The 26,672-nt window shown below is 33.5% G+C and overlaps 4 protein-coding genes across 5 annotated transcripts; 2 read left to right on the forward strand and 2 right to left on the reverse strand.

The window, feature by feature from the left end:
* The first annotated feature begins 166 nt into the window (after positions 1-166).
* On the forward strand, positions 167-11,047 carry LOC126761301 (transportin-1-like). Its single transcript, XM_050477354.1, has 10 exons — positions 167-347; positions 695-830; positions 947-1,618; positions 1,756-2,847; positions 2,906-3,076; positions 3,159-3,330; positions 3,397-3,492; positions 4,477-4,552; positions 4,942-5,116; positions 6,133-11,047. Exons 2-10 carry the CDS (start codon positions 732-734, stop codon positions 6,238-6,240), a joined length of 2,661 nt encoding a protein of 886 aa, XP_050333311.1. The 5' UTR covers positions 167-347; positions 695-731; the 3' UTR covers positions 6,241-11,047.
* A 5,208-nt stretch (positions 11,048-16,255) lies between these two features.
* On the forward strand, positions 16,256-21,133 carry LOC126761308 (putative glycerol kinase 5). 2 transcript variants are annotated; one of them, XM_050477363.1, is made up of 9 exons: positions 16,256-16,331; positions 16,508-16,915; positions 17,024-17,117; positions 18,869-19,128; positions 19,596-19,708; positions 19,770-19,896; positions 20,054-20,506; positions 20,573-20,736; positions 20,817-21,133. In XM_050477363.1, the coding sequence occupies exons 2-9, from the start codon at positions 16,820-16,822 to the stop codon at positions 21,091-21,093; spliced, it is 1,584 nt and encodes a 527-aa protein (XP_050333320.1). In that variant the 5' UTR covers positions 16,256-16,331; positions 16,508-16,819; the 3' UTR covers positions 21,094-21,133. The 2 variants fall into 2 exon arrangements, with proteins under 2 accessions (XP_050333320.1, XP_050333319.1); XM_050477362.1 differs by having other exon boundaries at positions 16,258-16,331; positions 16,511-16,915.
* A 677-nt stretch (positions 21,134-21,810) lies between these two features.
* LOC126761302 (zinc finger protein 546-like) lies at positions 21,811-24,844 on the reverse strand. The gene has a single exon (XM_050477355.1). It carries the CDS (start codon positions 24,727-24,729, stop codon positions 22,285-22,287), a length of 2,445 nt encoding a protein of 814 aa, XP_050333312.1. The 5' UTR covers positions 24,730-24,844; the 3' UTR covers positions 21,811-22,284.
* A 457-nt stretch (positions 24,845-25,301) lies between these two features.
* Positions 25,302-26,180, reverse strand: LOC126761330 (splicing factor 3B subunit 6). Its single transcript, XM_050477388.1, has 3 exons — positions 25,921-26,180; positions 25,731-25,849; positions 25,302-25,667 (listed from the first exon to the last, which is right to left on the reverse strand). Exons 1-3 carry the CDS (start codon positions 25,936-25,938, stop codon positions 25,439-25,441), a joined length of 366 nt encoding a protein of 121 aa, XP_050333345.1. The 5' UTR covers positions 25,939-26,180; the 3' UTR covers positions 25,302-25,438.
* Positions 26,181-26,672: the final 492 nt, after the last annotated feature.

The following is a 26,672-nucleotide window of genomic DNA, read 5'->3' on the forward strand; positions in this document are numbered from 1 at the left end:
ATTGTTATTTTTTGATACTTTACACGGTTTTGTGCTGGCAATAATGTTAATTGGTCTCTATGTATATGACGTTGGCACCCCTTGTAAATTCGCGCAACCTCACGCTGATCCGTTCACACACCTGTTATTGAGTCATAAGCTAGAAAGAGAACGCGAGTCAGGTCACGAAAGTTGAAACTTCATTTTAATTTTTTTTGTTCCCTGAAAAAATTATACTAGACAAGAAGGAAAAAAGAGAAAAGTTAGTGGAAGAATATTTTAATTGCGGAAAAAAGTATTTTTCAGTTTGAAAAGTCGCCAAATTAAAGACAAATAAGTGTAATCTATTTTTAGTGGTTTTATCTGAGGTACGTTGTCGATATTAACTAAAATAAAAAAGTTTACTTCCAGACACAAAATAGCGTGCAAAAATCTGTTAAAAACGGTGAATAATACATCGAATGCCAAACGAAGGTTTCAGTATTCCGTTTTTTTTTTTATCGATCGATATAATTTACACAGGTCGCAAATTATTACTACATATTGTAAAAATTTTGCATTAGATTACATATATACGATATAAAATAGGAGTGTATATTTCGTCTGCCAAGTGGTCGCACCCGTGTCTGCCCTTACCTGATACGCGCATGACACCAGCGCGCACCCTTTAGCGAACCTTTTATTTTTATTCATTATAAAACTTTAATTCTTACAGGTATTTCACCCCTTACAAGAAAACAAAGCAAGACAAGATGACGTGGGAACCGCAAGCCGAAGGTTTACAGCAAATAATTACAATCCTTAAACAGTCTCAGTCTCCTGACACAGCCACTCAAATGGCTGTTCAACTGGTAAGTTACAAAGTCTATTATGCGAATATTTGTATAAGAATTTCAAAATTATGCAGAGTACTTTTGGTATATTAATTATATACACTACATTGTTTATGTGATATTTTAATTCACAGAAACTGGAGGAATTAAATCAGTATCCCGATTTCAACAATTATCTTATCTTTGTACTGACAAAACTTAAAACGGAAGAGGAGCCAACGCGCTCCCTCAGCGGTTTAATATTGAAAAATAATATACGAATGCATGGAAATAACTTGCAGCCAGAGATTGTCGAATATATTAAGCACGAATGTTTACAAGCTATTGGCGATCCCTCACCGCTAATTCGTGCTACTGTCGGTATATTAATTACGACTATCGCCAGTAATGGCGGTCTGCAAAATTGGCCTCAATTACTACCCTCCCTATGCGATATGCTAGATTCACAAGATTACAATGTATGTGAAGGTGCTTTCAGTGCGTTACAGAAAATATGCGAAGACTCTGCTGAAATACTTGATTCGGCAGCACTCAATCGGCCATTAAACGTTATGATACCGAAATTTCTGCAATATTTCAGCCACAATAGCCCAAAGATTCGCTCACATGCCATAGCTTGTATAAATCAGTTTATTGTAAATCGATCACAAGCTTTGATGCTCCATATAGACACATTCATTGAAAGTTTGTTTAACCTATCTTCTGATGAGGATCACGAGGTAAGAAAGAATGTATGTCACGGATTGGTTATGTTGTTGGAAGTGCGTATGGATCGTTTGTTGCCGCATATGCCACAAATTATAGAGGTGAGTGAATAAATAATTGTCAAAAATTAAAAAAAAAAGAAAAAATAGAACAAATCTTTGCCATGCATTTGTTTCTTTATAAATGTGTTTATAAAGTATATTTATTAATATATAATAATTATATCTTCTATTTGTAGTATATGTTAATGCGTACTCAAGACTCAGATGAAGGTGTAGCCTTAGAAGCCTCGGAATTCTGGTTATCTCTTGCTGAGCAGAATATTTGCAAAGAAGTCTTGGCGCCGTATTTGGGACAACTAGCACCTGTGTTGGTACATGGAATGCGTTATTCTGAAATTGATATCATCCTATTAAAAGGAAATGTTGAAGAGGATGATATGGTGCCCGATCGAGAGGAGGACATACGTCCCAGATTCCATAAATCTCGTACGCATACAATCAAATCCGGCGAAACAGGTGTAGATGAAGATGATGAAGACGACGTGCTAGATGACGATAGTTCCCTGTCTGAATGGAATTTACGAAAATGTAGTGCAGCTGCATTGGACGTTCTAGCAAATGTCTTCCGCGAAGAATGTTTACCCATTGTTTTACCTATTCTCAAGGATACTCTGTTTCATCAGGAATGGGTAATCAAGGAGAGCGGTGTATTGGCATTAGGCGCAATTGCCGAAGGCTGCATGCAAGGAATGATACAGCATTTGCCCGAACTGATACCCTATTTGATTAGTTGTTTATCAGATAAAAAAGCGCTAGTTCGATCCATCACTTGTTGGACACTATCACGTTATGCTAATTGGGTTGTAAATCAGCCTCATGATCAATATTTGAAACCATTAATGGAAGAATTGCTTAAGCGTATATTAGATTCCAATAAGCGCGTACAAGAGGCAGCCTGCTCTGCATTCGCCACACTTGAAGAAGAGGCTTGTACTGAACTGGTGCCATATTTAGAATATATATTGAAAACGCTAGTGTTCGCTTTTTCGAAATATCAGCATAAAAACTTGCTTATTCTATATGATGCAGTTGGCACGTTAGCCGATTCGGTGGGCCACCATCTGAATAAACCACAATATATTGACATTTTGATGCCACCATTAATTGAAAAGTGGAACTTACTCAAGGATGATGATAAAGATCTGTTTCCTCTATTGGAGTGTTTGTCAAGTATCGCTACCGCATTGCAGTCTGGATTCTTACCTTATTGCGATCCAGTTTACCAACGTTGCATATCGCTGATAGAACAAACACTGAATCAGGATATGGTGAGTTAAAGCTTAGAAATATATGAGTGTAAAACAATAATTAATTTATATATTATAGGCTTGTAAAACAAATCCTGGTTTCGAGCATCCAGATAAGGAGCGCATGATTGTTGCATTAGATTTGCTGTCAGGTTTGGCTGAGGGTTTAGATGGACATATTGAATCTTTAGTCGTCAAAAGCAATATAATGCAATTGCTCTATCAATGTATGCAAGATGTGTTGCCAGAAGTAAGTATTACAAACATTTGTACTCCATATTTGTAGATATATGTATTTATATCACTTCATATGTTTTTTTTTCGTTCTTTAGGTGCGACAATCATCGTTTGCATTATTGGGCGACTTGACTAAAGCCTGTTTTCAGCATGTACATCCATTCATGTCGGAATTCTTTCCGATTTTGGGTCAAAATCTAAATCCTGATTACATTTCCGTATGTAATAATGCCACCTGGGCAATTGGTGAAATATGCATGAAACTAGGTTTGTTCGATTTGCGAATTATTTTATATTAACCGCATTCATATAACTGCAATTAATGAATTCTAGGCGAGGAAACGCGACAGTACATACACCTCGTACTCAACGAACTGTTCGTGATTATAAATAGACCAAATACACCAAAAACGCTGCTCGAAAATACAGGTATGTAATTGATAAGTCGGAAAATATATTTACAACTATTGATATTGTTGATCGCAAAATTTGTATACGTCTCAATTCAACTGTAACTATCTGCTCTAATAACATTTGTGAGTGCATGGCTGTTCCATGTCCGTATATTCTACAATTAATACATAAAAGCACTACGCTCTTCACACTTAGTTTGGGAACAATTGCACAATTTAATTTCACTATAGTTAAAGCAGTCTGGAAACTGAAAGTTTCGAGTATAGAAAATTGCTATTTCTCAATATACACAGTTATGCTGAATCTTATTTCATAGTCGTATTTTACTGCCTCAATGCAGTCGTAACGATCAAGACCTGAACAGGCGGATTTTTATGCGATTAAGCGCTGTAAACTCATTTTATTACTACAACACAAACAAAATTTAACTTAAAGTTAGATCATTTATTTCGAATGTTGCCTATTCATCACACTTCAATGCATATTTTGTACCAAACATGAAATTATGCACTGCATTTCGTTTCGGTCAAAACCAAAAGAAAATGTGTACTGGCGAACATCTAAGAAGTATTTAGCTTTATTTAACTTATTTTGTTGAACAAATTGTTTACAACTATGTATGTATCCATATCGATTGCACTCAGTTATCTAAATCTCAAGTGTTTGTCACATGATGTTATTTCGTTTTTTTTTTATTAAGTTCATTTGTCTTATGAAATATGTAAGTAATTTGTAATTCTCTTCAGAAATGTATATACATACATACATAATACATACATATATATGTGTAACTTAGCAGTCATTGCATTACATACATTGCATTCTTTAAGCGTTGATGGTTTCAGTTGAATAGCAAAGTTTCTATTTACAAATTTAATTAACACCTGTATTAATATTGATTTAAAAACAAAGATTTATGTAACTTATTTGTATAATTGTTAAACGCATATGTAATATAATTTATGATTTTCATTTATTTCTGTTTTTTCTGTTTTTTAGCAATAACAATCGGTCGTCTAGGTTATGTGTGCCCAGTTGAAGTGGCTCCTTATTTGCCAGAATTTGTACGACAGTGGTGTGTAACACTTTATATATGATTTCTATATGTTATACGATTTTTAATTCAACCACCGACCCTCGAAAATCAATCTCCCTACAACTTTAACTTGAACTCTTCCCCATTCCCACTAAAAAATTTAAAATCCATTTGCTTTTTTTTCAAACAAGTAATAATGAAGCAAAATAATCCACCACACCTTGCATTTACATATGTATAATTTTTCATGTAATATAAAATATTTACATTTTGTACTTAATTATGATTTGCCAAGAAAAGCGTAAGTGTTTTTTCGTTTTACGTTTGTATACAAAAAAAAAAAAAAAAACACATTGCTATTTATGGCTGTACTGCTGGTAGTTAAATTAAAATAATTGCATATTCATTATCTATCTATTCACACACAGGTGTACATCTCTGCGTCATATAAGAGATAATGATGAGAAGGATTCAGCATTTCGTGGAATGTGTCACATGATTACCGTAAATCCTGGTGGCGTAGTGCCAGATTTTATATTCTTCTGTGATGCAGTGGCTTCATGGGTGAATCCGCCACAAGACTTGCATCAAATGATACAAAAGGTAACGGTTGTTGTTATACATGCACGTTAGGGTGCTGATTTTTTTTTTAACAAACGCTGCTTGATGTTGTGTGTTTACATGAAGAAAAGGTTCCAACGTAAAAAGGCTTTTCAATTCCATTTAAACCGTGTCTAAATGATTTTACTATCATCTAAATAGCGGTGACTTATTCGGTCCATTGCAATAAATTTTGTTAGCTCCAAAAAAATTAGTTCGAATACAAAATTTTTCACTCTACACAAAAGAAAGTTATGTGCAGTTAAGGTTATGCATCGAATGTGTTGTATGCTTATAGTACACCACGTCGTATGAGCAACATAGAATGTTTAAAGCACTTACATGAATGCTCAGTACTTTTGTTGTATCGGGTGATTTTTTAAGAGCTTGATAACTGTTTTTTAAAAAAAAACGCATAAAATTTGCAAAATCTCATCGGTTCTTTATTTGAAACGTTAGATTGGTTCATGACAACTTTTTGAAGATAATTTCATTTAAATTGAATGTGGTTTGATTTACATGCCACACAGCTCGCGATTCTATGGCCATTTTGAGGGAAAATTCGGAGAACAATTCATTCAAGAAATGGACGTAAGTTGGCCACCAAGATCATGCGATTTAACGCCTTTAGACTATTTTTTGTGGGGCTACGTCAAGTCTAAAAAACTATTCCAGCTTTGGAAGACAACATTTCCGAAGAAATTCGGGCTATTCCGGCCGAATGCTCGAAAAAGTTGCCCAAAATTGGACTTTCCGAATGGACCACCTAAGACGCAGCCGCGGTCAACATTTAAATGAAATTCTCTTCAAAAAGTAAATGTCATGAACCAATCTAACGTTTTAAAGAACCGATGATTTTATTTTAACGTTTTTTTTTAAAAAAAAAAGTTTCAAGCTTTTAAAAAATCACCCGATATAAGAAAAAAAAAATATACTTGGGAGAAATAACGGACAATGCACATAAATACAAAAAACACTAAAGTCACCTTTTTCACTTTTTTATTTTTTTTTTTTTACAGATATTACATGGCTTCAAAACCCAGGTGGGTGAAGAAAATTGGCGTCGTTTCGTCGATCAATTCCCGCCTAATCTTTCCGAGCGTCTAGGCGCTATGTACAACATTTAAAGAGCAAATATGTACTAGGCATTGGGGGAATTGCTTGAAACGGAAGCAGGGGTAAAGAAAACACATAAAAGCTACCAAATGGTACAAGACACAAGGGTAGCCAAACAAACAGTTACTGGGGACAAAGTCAGCAAATGAAATGGAGTTGGGGAGAAAAACTACAAAAGAAACGGTATCGGCTTATTGGTTAGAACAACATTGCCTACAGTCTCGCACCAGGCAATGTCGAAAGAGAAGAATTTACGAAAGCGTTTGCTTGTTATGCAGCAACAATAGATGGTTTAAAATTTTTGTCAGTCGTAAGTCCTCTTTCTCTTATACATATACATATATATGTACATATATGTGAAAGTTGCGATATTGTGGTACTATTTTAACAGTACACAAACCTTTTATTAAAAATTATATAATGCTAACAACTATTACGCAAAAAAAAAAAACAAAAAAATATTTCAATAATAAATACGTTTGAGATCGTAAATTGAAATTGAGCAGCAAATGTAAAAGGTTTAAACTTGAAGAAAAGTAAAAAGAAAACAAAAACACATTAGAAGGCAAACATTTTTCAATCAAAACTTTTCCTCAACTTTAACACAAATCCTACACAATCGTACTAATCACAACTAATAAAAAATCAGACAGTTTTTATTGGAGAACAAAATATGTATTTGTGAGCATAATTAACTACGTATGAAAACTAACATTTATTAACATAAGCATAGAATATATCTATTATACAAACATACTTACATAATATTAAATGAGAAACAAAATTTTAAGTACCGACCTTACTAAAAAACATTTAGATCCAACGAAACATTGAATCGTAAAATTATATTACTACAGGAAAGAAAATAGAATTCAATGTTAAGAGTTGTGTGGAAATTTTAATTTAGTTATTAACGTATGTACTTGATTCTGCTTTGAACAACCTTATAAATAGGCACAAACCATTTAGTAATACACGCTAAAACATATGCTATTTATAATATTATTTTGTATATTTTTTTATTCACAACACTACTAATTTCACATTGCGTAGGGTTTTCGTAGCAAAAAATCTTTGAAAATTGTAGGGAAAATAAATTATTTATTAATATTTCGGTCAATTTTTTGATCGACTTGAAAATACGTACATAATAATAAAAAAGCAAACATCCGTTCGTTTGTTCGGGTCATCGTGTCGTCGCGTCGCGTATACAAAACACTGTCGTGATATACTTAATTATTATATAATTACTAAATAAAGTACTGAATGAAAGGGTAAAGTCATTTGTGAAAAATTGCATGCGAAATATACATACGTGTGTTTAAATAGCTTATTGCTCTTTTTTATTTGTTTTTAAATTTTTTTATTTTATTTTATTTATATTTTTTTTAATTACAATTATTATTTTTTTTTTTTTATTTTTTTATTTATTTTTTTTTTTTTTTTTTTTTTTTTTTTTTCTTTTTTTTTTTATTATTTATTTTTTTTTTTTATTATTCATTTTTTTTTATTTTTTACTGAATTTATTACGTTATTTTTATCGTTTTTCTACTAATTATCGACCAGAAGACTGAAATTAATTATATATTCTCACATTAAAGACACATTTTTAATGCATTTATGTTTTGTTTCTAGTAATTTTCGTTTTTAAACTCTAAAACTTATCAACATACGAAGTATTTGTTTCATTATGTAGGTGTGTGTTGCACCGGTTTCGAGTTTCGCCATGCGTGCACCCAGAATGAGCGTTAAAGGGCACTATTTTCTTCAATAACTTGAATCAAAAACGTTAGGCGGTATTTCGAAGCATTTTTTAATAATTTTGGGTGCGTTGTCCTGCATACTCGTTAATATTTCTTATGTTTTTAAGTTTTTTTATATATATAATTGCAATTATTGCATACTAAATTAATTATTATTTTTTTTTAATTTTTTTGGATATCAATTTTTTTTTTCAAAGCAATGTTGAGCGTTTGAGTTTTGGATTAAAAAAAACATTATCCAAAATGTTTAATTTCTTTCATTCAATCACTTTATGTACGCATACTGTCATTTTTCACACATGCCTTTCAAACCCTTTCATTCGTATTAGAACATTAGTCGCGCGCGTTTCGGGTTTTATCGGTTTCGCGTTTCGCGTTTTAATCGTCGTTCGTTCGTTATATAGTTCGCTCGGTTATTAACTCTTCGTCCATGGGGTATGTACGTGCATACACCCAACTCGTCGTTGATTCGGTCGTATATCGGTTTTAGCGGTCAATCGGTTCTATAAGACTTAACTAACGGTGCGCATTCAAATAAAATGTATGTAAACAATAGAATTGTATAACTTAAAAAAAAACTTAATTTTATAATGGCAATAGTATTATTATAAAAATATTTTAGTTTATTTAGTGAATTTATTAATACTGAAATATGCAACTGAAGCCAGTAATACAATTTTTTATTTATTATTCATTCGTTTATTATACATAAGTAATAAAGGTTTAACGGCAAATTACAGCTAATTTCTATGAAAGAATTGTGTTCTTATACGCAAAATTTTGATTTTCTACTTTTTCTTTTCATTTTTTATAATATTTATTTTTTTTTATTTTAAATTTTGTTAACTTTCTAATTTGTTTTTTTTTTTATCAAAAGTAAGTAATTCTAAAATTTTAACAAATCTAGCCTACCTAAAAAAATTGTAATGAATACTTTGAAGACTTTTAGTAATTAGAATTTTGTGAGAATATTAAATGAAAACTTAAAAATGCATATGAAAAACTGCAAACAAACTTAAAAATATACATATATATATTTATTTTTTTATGAGTACAATAAACTTAATTGTAAAAAAGTGTTGAAAAACAGAACAAATAACATTCAACTGAATATGTGGTAATATAATAACTAATAAATAGTAACGTTGAATGGGGGAATATAGAAATAGGTATAATCAAATAAGTCGCGTAATAATAAAAATACTCGTTTGTCGTGCGGTAAAAAACAATCGGTCGGTATAAAATGTCGTTCGTCGTCGCGTTAAAAACTGCTAAACTGATATTTAAAGATCTCCGCCCCCGGATCTCAATATAAGTAAATTACTACTAAAAATAATATAAAAATACTAATATTTCAGAAATGAAGACAAAAATTAAGTCGTGCTTTGTGAGAGGAGGAATTTTGTGTTTAATTGTTGATTTCTTCAACTGTAATAAGTACTTTAAAAGTTAAAAGCATTATAAATGAGCTATTTTTGTAGTGGTGTAACATGTCACAAATTGAATTGTATGAGTGCCAAATTTGCTTTTAGTATAGGTATGTTTGTAAAGCTTAGTTTTGAACTGAAGCCAAGCTTACATTTATGACTGTTGTCTACAACGTGACTACTAGTTTGTATTATGTTTTATGCCTGCTCACTTTGCCTAATGTTAAAGACAAATTACAAATCTCTCTCTCTCTCTCTTAGACTCCTTATGCTCGCTTAAAATATTCATTAATTTTAAAATATACATTAAATTTAAAATATACTTAAATTCAACTGTTACTTACCGCCTTTGACAGAGCACGCACTTTACAAGACAAAACGAAATTTTTGGGCATTTAATTTTAATGACAATAGAATGTGCATAATATGCACCACAATACCAAAAACAACTATAATTTCGAATTTTACAATAAGAAAACAAAACAACAACAAAGTCTGGCATAAACCTGAACATAATCACACTGCTAAACAGGGTTGTCTCAAACGTAATAGCGCTAATGATGCTAATGATGCTGATGGGAAAACATCCACAAAAAGTATTAAAAATTAAATGTACCAAAAATATTAACAAAAGCAAACAAATCAACAACAACCAACAACTACTAATACATAACTTAAATGGAAATTAATATAATATAAAATAAAATAAAACGCAAATAATCGTGATTTCGTATGTACCTAAGCCAAATTCATCGCGGAATTTGGTCGCGTTCGCGTATATATCTCGGGTGATTTTAACTTAACGGATAAGTAAAATAAAAAACAAATTAATTATAACTCAAATGATAGGATTATTTGAAAACAAATCATAAAAAATTTATGAATTATAAGTGAAAAATGCAAGCAAAGTGAAACAAAACCTTAAACAAAAATTCAAGCGTATAGGGAAATTTCCAATTTTAAGTACATACTCTTATATTAAAGGTATTTATTTCATGTATTATTACGAATGCATAAAAACTGAATGAAAATCTTAGTGTATATGAAAAATGTATGTTTGTAGCCACTCATTAGACAAGTAACAAATAAGTTTTTTATTTAGTTTCTTCTATGTTGTATACAATTTATAATATCAATATACTAGAAAAACAAAAGCAAAAACACACAACAAGGCTGAGTACGCAACGCAGCCTATAAATATGTACATAACTACATATTAGTAACAAAACACTGATTTGAAAATATTGAAACAAAACAAACAAAAATATAAAAAAAAATTGAACAATCAATAAATATTCATATTTAATATGTATATTTAAATATAATTACAATTGGAAAATCGTAAATGAAACACTAATTACATACACACATACATATGTCTATGCAGCAACCGTAAAAGTATGAACTTTTTGGAACATTTACTTGCAAATTAAGCGACTAAGATAATAGAAATATTTTCACGTCCTGTCATAAATATGATTGTAATTGTTCCTAATTGTTTACTTTTGTATACATGCAATACTACATACACGTACATAATCTACTTAAATACATATACTATATACTATCCGAATTTAAAGTAAAAAAAAACATTAGACATTTGCTAAAGCATACATACATATTTGAAATATATACATACATATAAATATTGTATAACATACATACATAATCTATCTATAACTACGCCCAAAAACAAACATACCATTACATATGTATGTCAATGTGGAATAATGCCAAACGTTTTTAAATTGGTTTGAAGGAAGCTCTGATTTCACAAAAAAAAATTAAAATTAAAAAAATTTAATAAAATTTTAATTTCAAATATTTTTTTTTTTAATAAAAATAGTATTTCAAATACTTTTCATGAAAAGTTATATTTCTTTCTGCCTGAATTTGAAGAAAAATACTAAAAAAGAAACAATTTAAAGACAGTGCGAAACTGCAGTTATATCAAACGCTTAATTCTTTTAAATATCTGAATATTCCGTATAACTCTTTTTCAAAATTTATTTATTTTCAAAAATAAATGTTTCATGAGCAATATTACATAGTTTCAACAACAATTTTTTAATTTTTTTTTACTAAACTTAAAAGTTACTCGAATTTGGATTTTGAAAACCGAACAAATTTTGTTATTTATGTGTATGTTTTTTAAATCAAAGCATATTAATGAATTATCTAAAGACTCTTGCTTATAATTTGACAATTATTTAATTTCAGACAATATTTTTTGCGTTCTCCATTTCCGTTAAATTTTATAGCATGCAACTAAATATTCAATACAAACACTTATCCATACATGAATACTTAAAAGTAGCATATAAATGAATATGACACAAAACATATACATATATGTAGATATATTAATAGATATAGTTGTATATGTGTATGCTCTTAAGTAAAGTAAAATATAAAATCTTAAACCGTAAAATTGAAAGGCATTTTATTTATCATGGAATATTTCATCGGAAAGAAGTAAGAAAATCGGTTATAAACGTGACGGATTTAGAAATGCAACCTGTCAAGAACTGTCATCACGACTGTGCTTTATTTAATGCTGTCACAACAACAATAAGATAATTTAAGGTGTAACGAGCGCAACTAACGCTCAAAGAGCTATCGATACATCAGCATTATTTACTGTTATATGGTGCATTTTGTACTCGTAGACTGCTAAAATCACAATGTCAATATTACACTACATTTAACTTAAAACAAGAAAAGCCGTCAAGTTCGCTTACACCCCTTACAAATACAAAAACTTTTTATACTCTTGCAACCTGTTGTTACAGAGTATACAAATCGCCTGAGGGTTATACGTATCAACTAAAACTAAACGAGATAGATATGGGCTTATATATGGGCCCCCTGGTGGCGCCATCCATATGGAGACTGGTGCGTTAGAATCTGCTATCTTTATCGATTGTCCAGTGAGAATTTCATGACATTTCATCGATTGGAAGTGAAGTTATTGCGTTTTAAGTGTCATTATGTTTGTGTTATCGATGCGAAAATGAGCTTCGAACAAAGAGGCAACATTAAATTTTGTTTTAAAATTGGTAAAACTTTTACCGAAACGTTTCAATTAATGAAACAAGTTCATGGCGATGATTGTCTATCCCGTAGCAGAGTGCACGAGTGGTTTCAACGCTTTCAAAGTGGTCGTGAGGTCATAAGTGACGATCAACATGTGCGCCAATCAAAATCCGTGATCTCCGGAAATTCCGTCGAAACTGTGCGTGAAGTCATCAAAAATCAGCCGAAATCATTATTGAAATTCATGGAAATGGAACTGAACATCGTTCTATCACATTTTGACCGAACATTTGGGCTTACGAAAGGTGTGTGCACGGCTTGTTCCGCACAAATTGACTGACGACCAAAAATTGCTCAGAATCCAACTTTTGAAGGACATCATTAACCGATTGTTTGACCAAAAATCACATTTTAACCATTAACCACTCCCCGTATTGACCCGATTTCGCCCCTTGCGACGTCTTCCTTTTCGGAAAAATGCATTTGCCCATGAAAGGAAAGCGTTATGCAGACGTAGAGGCCATTCAAAAAACTTGCACCGGCATATTGGCGGCCATACCGGCCAACGACCCACACTCGTTCGACATACTTTTGGACCGTGCAAAAAGCTGTATTGAAGCAGAAGGAGTCTATTTTGAATAAAATAAACCATTTGTTCTGTTTTTTTTTTTAAAGTCATGTTTACTTTGGAACGCACCGTGTACATAAATGATAAGGATGACGAGAAAAGTTGAAATCCGGTGACTGTCTGCCTGTCCGTCCGTGCAAGCTGTAACGTGGGTAAAAATTAAGATATCTTGATGAAACTTGGTACACATGTTCCTTGAAAAAAAGTAAGGAGTTCGTAGATGGGCGTAATCAGACTACAGCAACGCCCACAAACCGCCATTAAAGGAAAACCTATAAAGTCCCATAACTAAGCACTAAAATAGGATTTAAAACTGATTGCAAATAATTTGGCGGGGAGGACTGCATCAAGGGGCACCGTAGACTGAATATTTTGAAAAAGTGGGCGTGGCAACCCTCTCTAATAGATTTAATGAACATACCTCCTAGACCACCAAAGCTACAACAGCCAAATTCGCTGAGAACAGTTCTTATAAAAAATATTACCGTCACGGTTAAAAGAGATAAAATTGGAGGATAATACCGTTCACTCCCCATATAACGGTACTGTTAAAAACTACTAAAAGCGCGATAAATCAATAAACATTAAGTTTAACGCCCGAGATGGTATGAGAGGGCTTTATGCGAGCCGGTGTAAAAATTGGGCGATGGGCGTAGCACCGCCCACTATTAGGTAAAATCTCATATCTCAGAGCCTGCTCAACCAATTTCAACCAAATTCGAAAACGGACTGCAACCACGTCGACTTCTTATATAACAAAATTTTTAAATAAAAAATTAATTTGACTCTTTACTTTCCAGGTCACAAATCAAGAAGGAATTAAGATAACGGAATAAAACTTTGCACGTATAATGCCTTTGGCGTATACCATCCTATGACCGGAAATTGTCCAAATTGTACTAAAACTGTTCAAGCCCCTAGGTACCGAATATTTGAACCCCAGTACCTATAGTTGACTTCTTGCGACAAATATCGATCAATTTGTGAGATACATAATTGAAATTCAGGAATCAAATTTTTCTGTCAATGATATATCTGTGTGCTGAAAATAGGTTGATTCGTGTTAATTTTTGTTTAGCTCCCATATACCTAACAACGTTTTTCCAGGTGACTTTATTCCAATTATATCGGTCAAAATGTAAGTTACATATATCAATGAAAATTAGAGAGAGTGTTTTACAGGTAACAGTGCATCTTTGTGCATAAAATTAATAAAATTGGGCGAAAACTTGACCTAGCCTCATATAAAAAACATATATCATCCATATGAGTATGGTATATGAGTTTATTAGTACGTGGCATATTCATGGTATGTAGAGAGTAAACTCAACTGGCAGGAGTTTTTTCGGAGATTACATTGTTGCCTTAGAAAATAATCTATACCAAATTTCGTGAATATATCTTGTCAAATGCAAAAGTTTTCCATACAAGAACTTTTTTCCGATCGTTCAGTTTGTATGGCAGCTATATGCTATAGTAAGCCGATCTGAACAATTTCTTCGGAGATTACATTGTTGCCCTAAAAAATAACCTGTGCCAACTTTTGTGAAGATACATAGTCAAATGTGAAAGCTTTCCATACTAGAACTTGATTCTGATCGTTCTTAAAAACTGAGGGTATATATGTATACAGGCAAACGGACGGATGGACCAGCTCAACAGACTAATCATTTATATATTAGGTTGTCAAAAAAGTGTTGCAGTATTTTCGCTAGTTGGCGCTGAAAGCGCGTAGTTCCAGTTTTATTCGTCGCATCGGGTCATGCTATACCTTTTTGGAAAGCTCATTTCACGCACTAACACCTGTTTGATTGATTGTCGTTTCTTTTAAGTCACTCGTGAGTTATAGCGTCGCTAACATGGAGCAAAATAAAGGGAAAATACGGCATATTTTACAGTACTACTACGATAAAGACATCTCAAGCCGCCAATAAAATTTGTGCAGTTTATGGACCCGATACAGTTTCCATTTCCACCGCACAACGATGGTTTCAACGTTTTCGTTCTGGTGTAGAAGTGGTCGAAGATGCGCCACGCTCCGGAAGGCCTGTCGTCGAAAATTGCGATAAAATCGCTGAATTGGTCGAAAGAGACTGGCATAGTAGCTGCCGTAGCATCGGCCAAGAGCTGGGAATGAGTCATCAAAAATTAATTTCAATTTCAAAAAAAAAAAATTCAATAAAAATACCGCAAGACTTTTTTGACAACCCATTATATACTTTATAGGGGCTCCGACGCTTCCTTCTGGGTGTTACAAACTTCGTGACAAACTTAATATACCCTGTTCAGGGTATAAAAAATCTGATGTGTATCCGACATAATGTATATGTGGTTTCGAAGATAGCAGGGTATTTGTAAAAACTTGGTAACTTAGTGTAATCGGCTCCCGAGACTTAAACGCGTTTTTCGAGAAACGCAGTTTTTAATGTCGATGAGGAAAATTTCTACAAAATAGCTAAACCATTAACTTGAAATTAACACCGTCTTAGTTATATTTGTCAGGTAATAAGTTTTGATAATAATTTCAGACTTTCAAGCAATTCTGAAGTGTAAATTTTGTCACAAAAAACGCCATTTTGAAAAACAAAGCGGCTTCCAATATAAAAGTTTTGACTCCTTCGAATATTATCTGTATTGATCGAATGTTATAAATATATTTTTTTGAATTTGAAATAATTTTAAGCAGAAAAATCGTGCTCAGTGACAGACAACTTTCTTTCCTCGGAGGTACTCCGGGAGATCGGCTACGTTTTAAGGTTACCCAAAATTTTTCAAAACGTATCGCCTTTAATTTATATTTTTTATATATTTATTATACTATTACATATTATATTACATACATACACATGTACAGTTGGCTGAATTTCAGCGAGAGAGCTGTATGACAATCGAGCATGTGTTTTAAATCAAAATTTTGTAACCTATGCTAACTTCATAATTGAGTTTTCAAGGCAGCTTTTAGCGTATAAAGATAATGCACTTGCAAATTGTTTGGCGGGAATCGAGATGCATGCACTTATGTGCATACTGTTATAAAAGGAAGCAAAAAAATTTATACAAGCTCACCGGTCACTCGCTCAACGCGCCGCTCTCAGCGTAACAACAACGCTCACAGCCCGCCCATTCACAAAAACTCCATAGGGGTGAAGTCTCATTGGCATTTTTTCCCCACTTTAGTAGTAGTTGCGTCTTCAGCGCGTGGCATTGTTTACTCACTGGAGCGTCAATTTGAAGTTTATTTACACAAAGTGCACGAATTAAACGATAATTGCAATCTGAACAAAGGCTTCAGCTGATTGCATTTTTAATTGTTTAATATAAATAAAAAAAAAAAAAAAAACATAAATATATATGTATATACAATTGTTTATGTACTTGCATATACATATATATAGTACAAGTAAAATGTTTAATTTTATTGAAGCAGAACTGCTCGCATAACAACTTGGGTGACTCGAAAAAAAACTTGATAAGCAACAAAGAAGATAAGTGATACAGCAACAAAATTATACATGCGAAGCGGTATTTATATGTACATATCTGTATAGTTGTGTGTTTACAAATGCAATCAAATACATATCTACACCATCAACTAAGTCCAAGTCAGTCGATTAAGACACTATCCGCTGATATAAGCGCCGCTGTAGCTGCCATTATTTTAGTAATCTCTATTCGAATCGCGCAAAATCCACGATTTGAACGTGTCATGAAAATAGTTTGTTTTTGATCGGTTAATATGGTGCATATAGCTACTTTGGATGTGGGCACCACTACGGTGCGCTGTTTTATTACAAATGACAACTGTGAGGTTCTGGGCACCGCCACTGAAAGGGTAAGTAAATAAGTAATGCTTTCGGCTTTTAAAATAACAAACACTTGTGCACATGTTGAAACTGTTTAACTACGTTTGTATACCATAAATATGTACATATGTATGTAGGTTGATTTGTTGAACTCTCAACCGGGATACTTCGAAATCGAACCGGAGGCGCTGTGGGTAAAGATCGTCGCGGTAATTAACAAGGCAGTGAGACGTAAGTGAAGCTTTCATATTTGAATTTAATTACTGTTAAATATACATATACATACATATAAAATGAATATTGTTCATATATATACTATATGTATGCACACATTGCAAACATTATCAAGAACAAGGAAAACGTTAGCTTCGACTACATGAAGCCTTCACAAATGTTTATTGTAGCATGAAAGGGTAAAAAAAGAATTTTGTCTTGGTTTCGATCAATCAGTATACATACTTATATTGGGTAGTCGAAAAAGTCTTTTCGTATTTTGTCATACCATATAGTGTTGGAAAGATGAGATTTTAAGCTTACAGCCATTCAAAAATAAGTGAAAATAATAAAGAAATTCGCTATATTTTGAAATTTTTGTATAAAAAAAGGAAGGATACCCAGCAAGCCACCAATGAAATTTGTGAAATTTACGGAGACGATGCTCTATCAGTTCGTGTAGCACAGCAATGGTTCGCTTACTTCCGTTCTGGAAATTTCGAAATTTCGATTTGCACTGATTAACATTTTTTCACTGATGAAATAATCACCCCTATCATGCATTTCGATTACGTTCCCGCTCTACGCTCCGCCGGAGTCGAAATTAGGTATCATGCGTTGCAATTGGATTGAAAGAAGAAGAGGAAGAGTCTCTAGCAGAAAAATGGCGAAAAGTGGTCAACCAAAATGGTACATATTTGTTTAATTATTTTCTAGTATATATATATATGTAAATAAAAAAAATATGTTGAAGTTTGGTTAGAAATACGAAAAGACTTTTTCGACTAGCCAAGAGTGATCTGATTGTCACGTTACATGGGTCATTTAAGGGGTTACAGAGGTTTCCTCGGGTAAAAAACAGCCTTTTTTCAACAAATTTTTCTCATATAAAAATTAAATATTTTATTGAGAGTTTTTATTGCTACAAACATACGCTATTAACAAAGAAATTCTGAAATCTTTGGAAAACAATATTTTAAACTCGGTCTTTGCGCGTCATTTCCGGTGACCCCTCGGAAAAAAGATCCGCCCGCGTTGGCAGTATAACTCCTTACAAGATCATGAAAGAAAGTGAAAAAATACGTAATTTAGTTAAAACCTTAACTAAGAACTTAGACGGAGGCAAAAACTGAAAATTGGATTTTTGGCAGGCATTTTTTCAAATAATTTAAATTTCAGTGACAATTTAGCGACATTTCCTTTTTCAAATAGTTGTAATCAAAAAAAATCCTTCGTCCAAGTCTCTAAGAACTGTATCTCAAAGACCTGTATAAAATTTCATGAAGATTGGTTGAGTAGTTCTCGAGAAATCTTGCCAACCGACTTCAAAAACACTGTTTCGAGAAAAATGCGTTTGAAGACATCGCACTTAGCCTAACTAGCCTCGAGCGCACAAGTTCTCAAGGCTGTATCTCCGAAACTATTACTCGGGTCAACTTGAAAATTTAGGACAATATTCTAGTGGTGTTGTAGAATTCAATAAGATAATACAAAAAATCGATTTTTTGAAACCCGCAAACCCATGTAACCATTAATGTTTATTTTTATATCAAAAGTTGTCAAGTAAGAGTATTTAAGTTCACCTCGACTTACGTACTCAGGGTCAGAGTAAACTGCACATTCATGTAAGCCGTTAAGCAAGTTAATATTATTGTAATGATGTAATTACTATGTAAATTACGGATTAAAACTCGTATTATCATTATTCTTATTATTAGAAAAAATAATAATAATGCAAACATATATTTTTGATTACTTGAACCATACAGAAGCCCATTTAAAGCCCTCCGACATTGATTCTTTTGGCTTATCGACACAACGCTGCACATTCCTTACTTGGAATCATGAGACTCAGGAATACTATAGTAACTTCATTACGTGGAAGGATTTGCGCGCAAATGCTTTGGTGGATCAATGGAATGCTGGACTTATAGTTAAGACATTAAATACCGTTTCCTATGCACTCTATTTGATTACGCGAAGTAATCGATTTTTAGCGGCGAGCGTTTTGAAAATGATGAATTCACAGGTAAATATACCAGTGATATGCAAGCTAAGCTTTATTAGTAAATATAATTGTAACAAGACCTAGAAGAGGTGAGGTGTGAGGTCTTTTCGGAAAGCTACCAGCTTTTTTAGTGACATAATCTTTATATGCGTTATAATTCCATAAATCTAATGCCAATGAATAGTGATTTATGGAACCGATGGAAATTAACAACTTTCCGACGGCTGTCGGGTCTACGTCACTGAAACAGATGTCGATTTTTATCCGTCGAAGGATTGTCATCTCGACAGTATTCCTCCTAACTACTTCAGGGATGTTTTCTGGCAGTACAAGCTCAACAACAAAGAAAATCATTCAAGTTTCCGAAACACCTTAAATATTTAAACCAGTCCGACTTTTGTTGCTACCGTATTTATAATTCACAAAAACTACTTGACATCGGTTTGAGCTAGAGATAACATTCCTGACATATTTTATATCTCGTTTAGGTCACAACAAGACTTCTACATGAGGTACAGACCAACAAACGCCTTCAGGAAGCACTGCGTCGAAAAGAAGCACGAGTAGAGCTATTGGACTCCTGGATACTCTATAAATTGCGGTTGGAATAACATAAATTCAACCAATATATTTTATTTTTAATTTGGTTTTATCCTATGTAGATCGGGTAATGGCTTGAAAACAAATATGGATCATATCAGCGATATAACTTCTGCAACGGCCACGGGTTTATTTGACCCGTTTACGCTTTGCTGGACGCCGCTTGCGAAGTTACTCTGCGGAGTCGAGGTGATTTTTGATGTTATATAAATATATACATTTACTCTCTCAAACTTTCTCAAACTCATCAAGGAAGTCACTACTTTTGTTAGTTATGAAATATGGATTCTAATAAAATGGATATGATACGGGATTTATTCTAATAAATGATATTATACTGTTTCAGTCTGCGATACTTCCTAAAGTTGTGGACAATGACTATAAAGATTTCGGCAATGTACATCCAAATGCCTTAGGACCCGAATGGCATAGCTCCTGCGTATCAATAAGCGCCTCCATCAGTGATCAAACGGCCGCCATGTGGGGCTCACAATGTTTTGAACGTGGCGAAGTCAAGATAACATTGGGCACAGGCGCTTTTCTCAATCTAATCACTGGAAGTACGTGTCATGCCTCCGTTATGGGTTTGTATCCGTTGGTCGCCTGGCAATTCAGAGACGCGAGAGAAAAAGCCCGCACAGTTTACTGCGTTGAGGGCGCATCAAACGACATCGGCACTTTGATAGAATGGGCAAAGCAATGTGGTCTCTTTGACGATCCAATGGAAACTTCAGATATTGCTCACACAGTTCCAGATACGAATGGTGTTTATTTTATACCTGCCTTCAGCGGTTTGGGGGTAAGCGTTGGCGTATTGTTAGATACATACGTATGTGTTATTTGTAAATAATGGTTGTTTTTCCAGCCTCCCATCAATAATCCAAGAGCGGCAACGGGGTTTATTGGCATTACGCTGTCTACGACGCGTGCGCATTTGGTGCGTGCCATATTGGAGAGTATTGTTTTCCGCACAGTGCAATTATGTGAAACCGTTAAAGCGGAAACCAAATACACTTTGAAACTACTGAGGTAAACATACATAATACTTAACCATTTCTTATAAATTTATGCTTCATTCTCTTTTTGTGGGCTGTCACTTGCCACTTTAGAGTCGATGGCGGTGTATCACGTAATGACTTTATTTGTCAACTTTTAGCAGATGCTACAGGGCTACAGGTTGAGCGCGCAACCTCAATTGAATCCAGTATTTTGGGTGCGACCTATATGGTTGGTTACAATATGGGTCTATGGAATAGTTTTGGCGATCTACACAAACTTCGTCAAATCGAACGCATTTTCGAACCACGCACGCAGTATCAATTGGCGATTAGAGAACGTATGACAAATTGGATGAAGGCGATAAAACGTTTTGAAAATTGGTATTAAAAAATAAAAACTAATTGCAGTAGTCGCGTGCTATTAAGAATTGTATTATTGCTATTAAGAATTGAAATAAGTAAGTCTTCCAATGGAGAGAGTCATTGACATATACACTATTTAAGTAAAAATTAGTATAGAAAATAAAAACGGACTGCAAGCAAGCATTGTTCAGTTGCTTTATACTATACTAAACTCAATACGGATGCTTCACATTCCTTAGTGGCATATTTATAACCTGAACAAAAATTATTAGAATGACGAGCCGATTTAGCCATGTCCGTCTGTCCGTACATACGAACTAGCTCCTCAGTTTTGGAGATATCCATATGAAATCTTGCATACGTCTTTTTCTCACTATGAAAATGCTCATGCTCATCAGAAACGTCGATATCGGATTACTATAGAATAAAGCTGTCATAAAATCTGAACGATCAAAGTCAAAGTCAAAAAACTATTTAGTTTGACGGGGTATTTTCACAAAATTTTGCATCTATAATTGCTTAAAGCAACGCTATAATCTCCCAACAATTTTCTTCAGATTGGAATATGTTATATATTGCGTAAAAAGCTACCACACAAACTAACTTTTTTTATTAGTGAAGGGTATTAAAGCTGAAACCGAAGATAACGTTTTTTTTCTTTTTTTTATAATTTTGTGTTATCATCCCAACGAACCGTTTCTTTATTGTATAATCTTTTAAAAAATTTTATAACGCACTGTGATAAATTTTTTCAACATGGTTTTTTATTCTTTTTTTTGTGCAAATTCAAAACAAATTATAAATATATTTAATATTTAAGTAAATTAGCAAACGCCATTATTTCGTATACATAAAAATGTATATTCCATTACGAATCTTTATAGCGTTGCATGTTTGTGGCACTTAAAGTAGCACATGCATATGCATTTAATGATGTATTAAATTTTTAAGATTCGTAAAAAAAATGAAATGCTTTTAATGCCCTTAACTTTGTTTGAAAACACACAAATTAATATGCAAAATTGAATTAACTCAATTATAAAAACAAATTGTAACGAAACTCGATTCTTGTTCTTAATGACCACTCAAATCGGCGATAAGCTTTCACAGGGAAAGCATATAACATTGGTTCCATATATACCTAAGTATATGAGTATACGAATGCTACGAAAAGGCAATGCTGTCTCAAGTCCTTCCAAATCGTAAAATTTTTCGCTCACGAATCCTTGCTGCTTATTTCCGTATGCGTGAAATCACTTAGGTTTGAATTATTTGACGTTTCTAGTTCCGATGTTGGATCGATTTTTATAAATTCTTGAATTTCATTCAGTACTTGTGGTTTCTCCGGATCTGGTTGCAGCGGCATTTTATCGTCCGGCTCTTGTATTACCATTTCATTAAGTTGTTCGCGGGCAAGTTCGGCAATAGCAGCACGTGCTTCCAGCTTTTTTCGTTTAGTTTCCAACTTTTCACGCTCCTGCATCTCTAACTCTTCACGGGCCTCGTACACGCTTGACGGTATGACAGGTGGTGGTTTACTCATATGAATTTTCATGTGTCGCTTTAATGCCACATACTGGATGAAACGCTTTCCACAACTGCTACACTCATGTGGCTTTTCGCCGGTGTGAGTCATTTCATGATGTTTGAGTGTTTGTGCTTTTGCAAAACGTTTGTGACAGAAACGGCAGGCAAAATCTTTAACACCTTCGTGTACAATTCGATGATGCCTTTTCAGATTTCCCTGACCATTGAAGCCTTGACCACAATCCGGACAAATGTAAGGACCTTCTTTCATCATAAAATTGATTTGTGGCGACCACGATGGTACTGCTACAGATGGTATGGGGTTTACAGCAGTGCCTGCCAACTCCGATATGTCGACGCGTTCAACACGTCGAGGATTTTTCGGTATTGTAGCGGTAGATTCTGCACAAACTTTTAATATTTCTTCAGCTACTTTTTGGTGAGCCTCTTGTGTGTGTGATTCCGTAGAAAGCAATTCGGGAATAGGTATATCGGGCGCATCGGCCGGCATAAAGCCGTTTTCTATTTGTCTTTTACGGTACACTTCAATGGCTCGTAATACACGCTTCTCATGTGTTTTAAGATGTTTTGTCAAAGCTTTGGCATAAAGAAACCGTTTCCCACATACTTTGCACTCACAACGCTTCTCACCGGTATGTGTCATTTCATGCATTTTACAAGCGTTGGACTTACCAAATGTCTTGCCACAATACTGACAAGCGTAATCCTTGATTTTTTCGTGCACAATCTTCACATGCATTCGCAAATTTTGTTTATTATGTGACGCATATGCACACTGTGGACAATTGAATTTTTTTTCCTGTGTGTGTGTGTTTATGTGAGTATTCCATTCTTGTCGCGTAGTTTTTCCAACACCACAGTAAGGGCAAACGTAATTTTTAATTCCGGCATGCCTCATAAGATGATCTTTAAGTGCACTATTGATTACGAAACGTTTACCACATATGTTACAAGGGAACGGCAGCTCCTTGCCATCATGTTTATACATATGTTTTTTGAGCGCCATGGGGCAACGAAAGATTTTATCACATTGATTACAGGTATAACATTTGGCTTCCCGCAACTCTTTCGCTATTTTATGCACCTTGCGCAAATGCCAATTAAGTAAACGTGTCCGAGGAAACGTGCGACCACAACCTTCTTCGGGACATGGAAAACTTTCACATGTTTCAGCGTGACAATGTTCCATATGCAGACGGAGACCATTAGCTGTAGTAAATCCTTTCGAACATGATTCTACTGTACATTGGTGGGGTAACTTATCATTGTGATGTCGCATATGCTCTTCATATCTTTCTGGTTTTCTGAACCTTTTTTGACAAATATGGCACTCTATAGTATTGGCGGATGAGTCGTCACCTTCCACTCGAGGCCGGAATTTTCGTTTAATCTTATTCTTTTTAATTGGCGCCTCGTAGTCATCTGCTTCAAGTCCATCATCAATTATATCTTCACCTCTTAGTGCCCTTTTGGATCTTCGAGACTTCCGTAAACGTGCAGCCAACGGTTTTTCATCATCACTTTCATCACAACATTCGTCGTTAAACGGTTCATAATCAGAATCATCATTATCATGAAAATCGGAATTATCACTGTTTACATTCTTTTCGTCAGGTATAATTATATCATTAACAGAAACTTCGGGTTTAATATTAACCACATTATCAATAACTTCTTTGTCAACGTTTTCCAACATTTTAAAAACATCTTCTGCATTGTCTATAATTTCTAATTTATGATTTAAGAGTGGATCAAAGTCTGTAGGCTCATCATCCTCAACAGCCGCATTTTGTGTATCTACGTCCCCCGTTTCCAATACAGCCAGAGCAATTGCTTGGTCTTTAATTAAATTTTTTGCTACCATTTCCTGAAACTTTGCTACGGACTCTACGCACATTTTTAAGAAATCTTGCATGTCATTTAAACGGGAATAACAAACTCCACATATATTCCGAGGAAATCCATCGTGAAGCTCCACCGATAGCGATGTACAAACACATAACTTTTTAGCTAATCCAGGGATAGCAAATAGATCGTAAGTATTCCCATCCTGCAACTGTTCCAAACAAATTCGACAAAGTGCATTTATACAGCATTGAGCTTCGTTACTCATTGCAATTTGTTATTATCCCTTATTTTACATTTATTTACAATCTATGAACAATATTAAATCAGTCTGAAAATACTTGATCTGTCAATGAATTTCCCCAATAACATGATTCGTGGTTGCCATACTAGTATGAACTTAAACTTGGGCCTTAATTGTGAAAGGCATTTAAAGAATTGGTAAACAATTATTCTCAAAACTATATATCGTATATATACTGACAAATACGTAAAAAACTGACTGTATATAAAAATATGTGTACAAACTTTAGCTTCGGCTTATGAGACGTTTATCGTCACCCTACAATAACGTATCCGATGTCAATATGTATGCTAAATTAATAAGACCATATAATTCGATTTTACATTTATTGCTTGTTATTATAATGAGATTATGATGATGTTTAGAATCAATTAGTATGATTTGTATGAATGACGATGATTTCTGATGATATTGTGAAGACAAAGAATATTAAAAAGTTTTGATGGGCAAAATATGATATCTTATGAGTTATACCACATCAGTTTTAAAATAAATGTAATAAAATATATCCTTCCTATCAAAGCAAAAAAATAATATTTAAGTTATAAATTAATTTTCATTTTTTTTAAGAAAGCAATGTAAGAGATTTACAAAATTAAATTAAAAATGTTAAAACGATTTGAAATATTAAGATTAACGCAATTCCCTCCCACAATCTCCTGAAAGACTGGACCTAAGGCGCCTCTGGAGTCTTTAGATTATATTTTGATTTAATGTTATTAAGTTCTTCTTGTTTTTTATCCACATCGAGCCGTTTAAATGCCTTATTAGATTGGTAGTACAAGACAACAAGATAACGATTACAGACATTAAATCCAGATAAATGGTCACAAGCGTTCTTGGCGTCAAAAATATCTTCGTAGACAACAAAGGCCGTTCCTCTCGTCTCAGGTGTGTTACCACTAAAAAATCCATAGTTAACAACGTGCAATTTGGCTTTATACAAATATGTTTGATACACTTACACTCTAATTTGTCTAATGGCTCCAAATTTGCCAAAAATGTCATACATTTCATCCGATGTGATTTTATAAGGCAAATTTCGCACGTATAGCAAACGATTTACTTCAGGGGGTAGGCGAATCTGTAATCACACAAATAATTAGTATACAAATAACTCGAAATACGATTGTATCATTAATAATTTAGACTCACATTATTTCGTTTATTCATCGTTACGGCAAAAATTTACAGTGGCCCTTTACACTAGATGCTTAGTAAGACGATGCTGATTTTAAAGTGAATGTCCTGCCCTTGATCCTTTGTATCACTATACTTTGCTCTAACTATAATCAGCACGCAAAACAAAGAAGCTTTTGTCTGCAAAATACTAATCCTTTTCCTCAAACTTCTACAAATTTATTTTTTGGATAGAGCTCACGTTTGCTTTGTGCTTGAGCGTTGCCAGATAGATAATAAGGAATTATTTCATTCAAATAATGCCGGTTGCACACTGAGGATTTATATCATGAATATAGTAAGCTATTTTGTTCATAAATTCATCATATAGTAAAATTGATTAATTAAATATGAGTGGAACATAAAAGTACAGAAGTAAGAAATTTTGATTTTTTTAAATATACTTTTGTTAGACATGTTTAGGCATTTGCATATTTGGGCTGGCCTTCGTATATTCCTAAGTATTATTTATGTATATTCGAAAAAACTAAAATATTTTATATACTTCCGTTCTCTTCTTTCATTTGCTTTTGGTACTGCAGAGAGAGTACTCAAGCATTCATTATTGTTGTAACTACTCTATAAATGTGTTGTGCTAATACAATTTGATCTTATTGATACTTTATAAAGTTATAAACACACACATATACATATTTAGTTCCGTAGCCTACAAATTGGGCAGATCTACTTGTTTATAGAAAGCAATCAGTAATAGGTTATCAAATATG

Source organism: Bactrocera neohumeralis, chromosome 6 (assembly GCF_024586455.1).
Source record: "Bactrocera neohumeralis isolate Rockhampton chromosome 6, APGP_CSIRO_Bneo_wtdbg2-racon-allhic-juicebox.fasta_v2, whole genome shotgun sequence".
Classification (NCBI taxonomy): Eukaryota; Metazoa; Arthropoda; class Insecta; order Diptera; family Tephritidae; genus Bactrocera; species Bactrocera neohumeralis.

Excerpts from the sequence above, each read along its gene's own strand:
- LOC126761301 (XM_050477354.1), top strand. The coding sequence starts at position 732 with ATGACGTGGGAACCGCAAGCCGAAGGTTTACAGCAAATAATTACAATC. Across the intron at positions 831-946 it reads CTCAAATGGCTGTTCAACTG|AAACTGGAGGAATTAAATCA; the intron begins GTAAGTTACAAA and ends TTTAATTCACAG. Across the intron at positions 4,553-4,941 it reads CCAGAATTTGTACGACAGTG|GTGTACATCTCTGCGTCATA; the intron begins GTGTGTAACACT and ends ATTCACACACAG.
- LOC126761308 (XM_050477363.1), top strand. The coding sequence starts at position 16,820 with ATGGTGCATATAGCTACTTTGGATGTGGGCACCACTACGGTGCGCTGT. Across the intron at positions 19,129-19,595 it reads TGAAAATGATGAATTCACAG|GTCACAACAAGACTTCTACA; the intron begins GTAAATATACCA and ends TATCTCGTTTAG. Across the intron at positions 20,737-20,816 it reads TACACTTTGAAACTACTGAG|AGTCGATGGCGGTGTATCAC; the intron begins GTAAACATACAT and ends TTGCCACTTTAG.
- LOC126761302 (XM_050477355.1), bottom strand. The coding sequence starts at position 24,729 with ATGAGTAACGAAGCTCAATGCTGTATAAATGCACTTTGTCGAATTTGT.
- LOC126761330 (XM_050477388.1), bottom strand. Across the intron at positions 25,668-25,730 it reads GCCATTAGACAAATTAGAGT|TGGTAACACACCTGAGACGA; the intron begins GTAAGTGTATCA and ends TGGATTTTTTAG.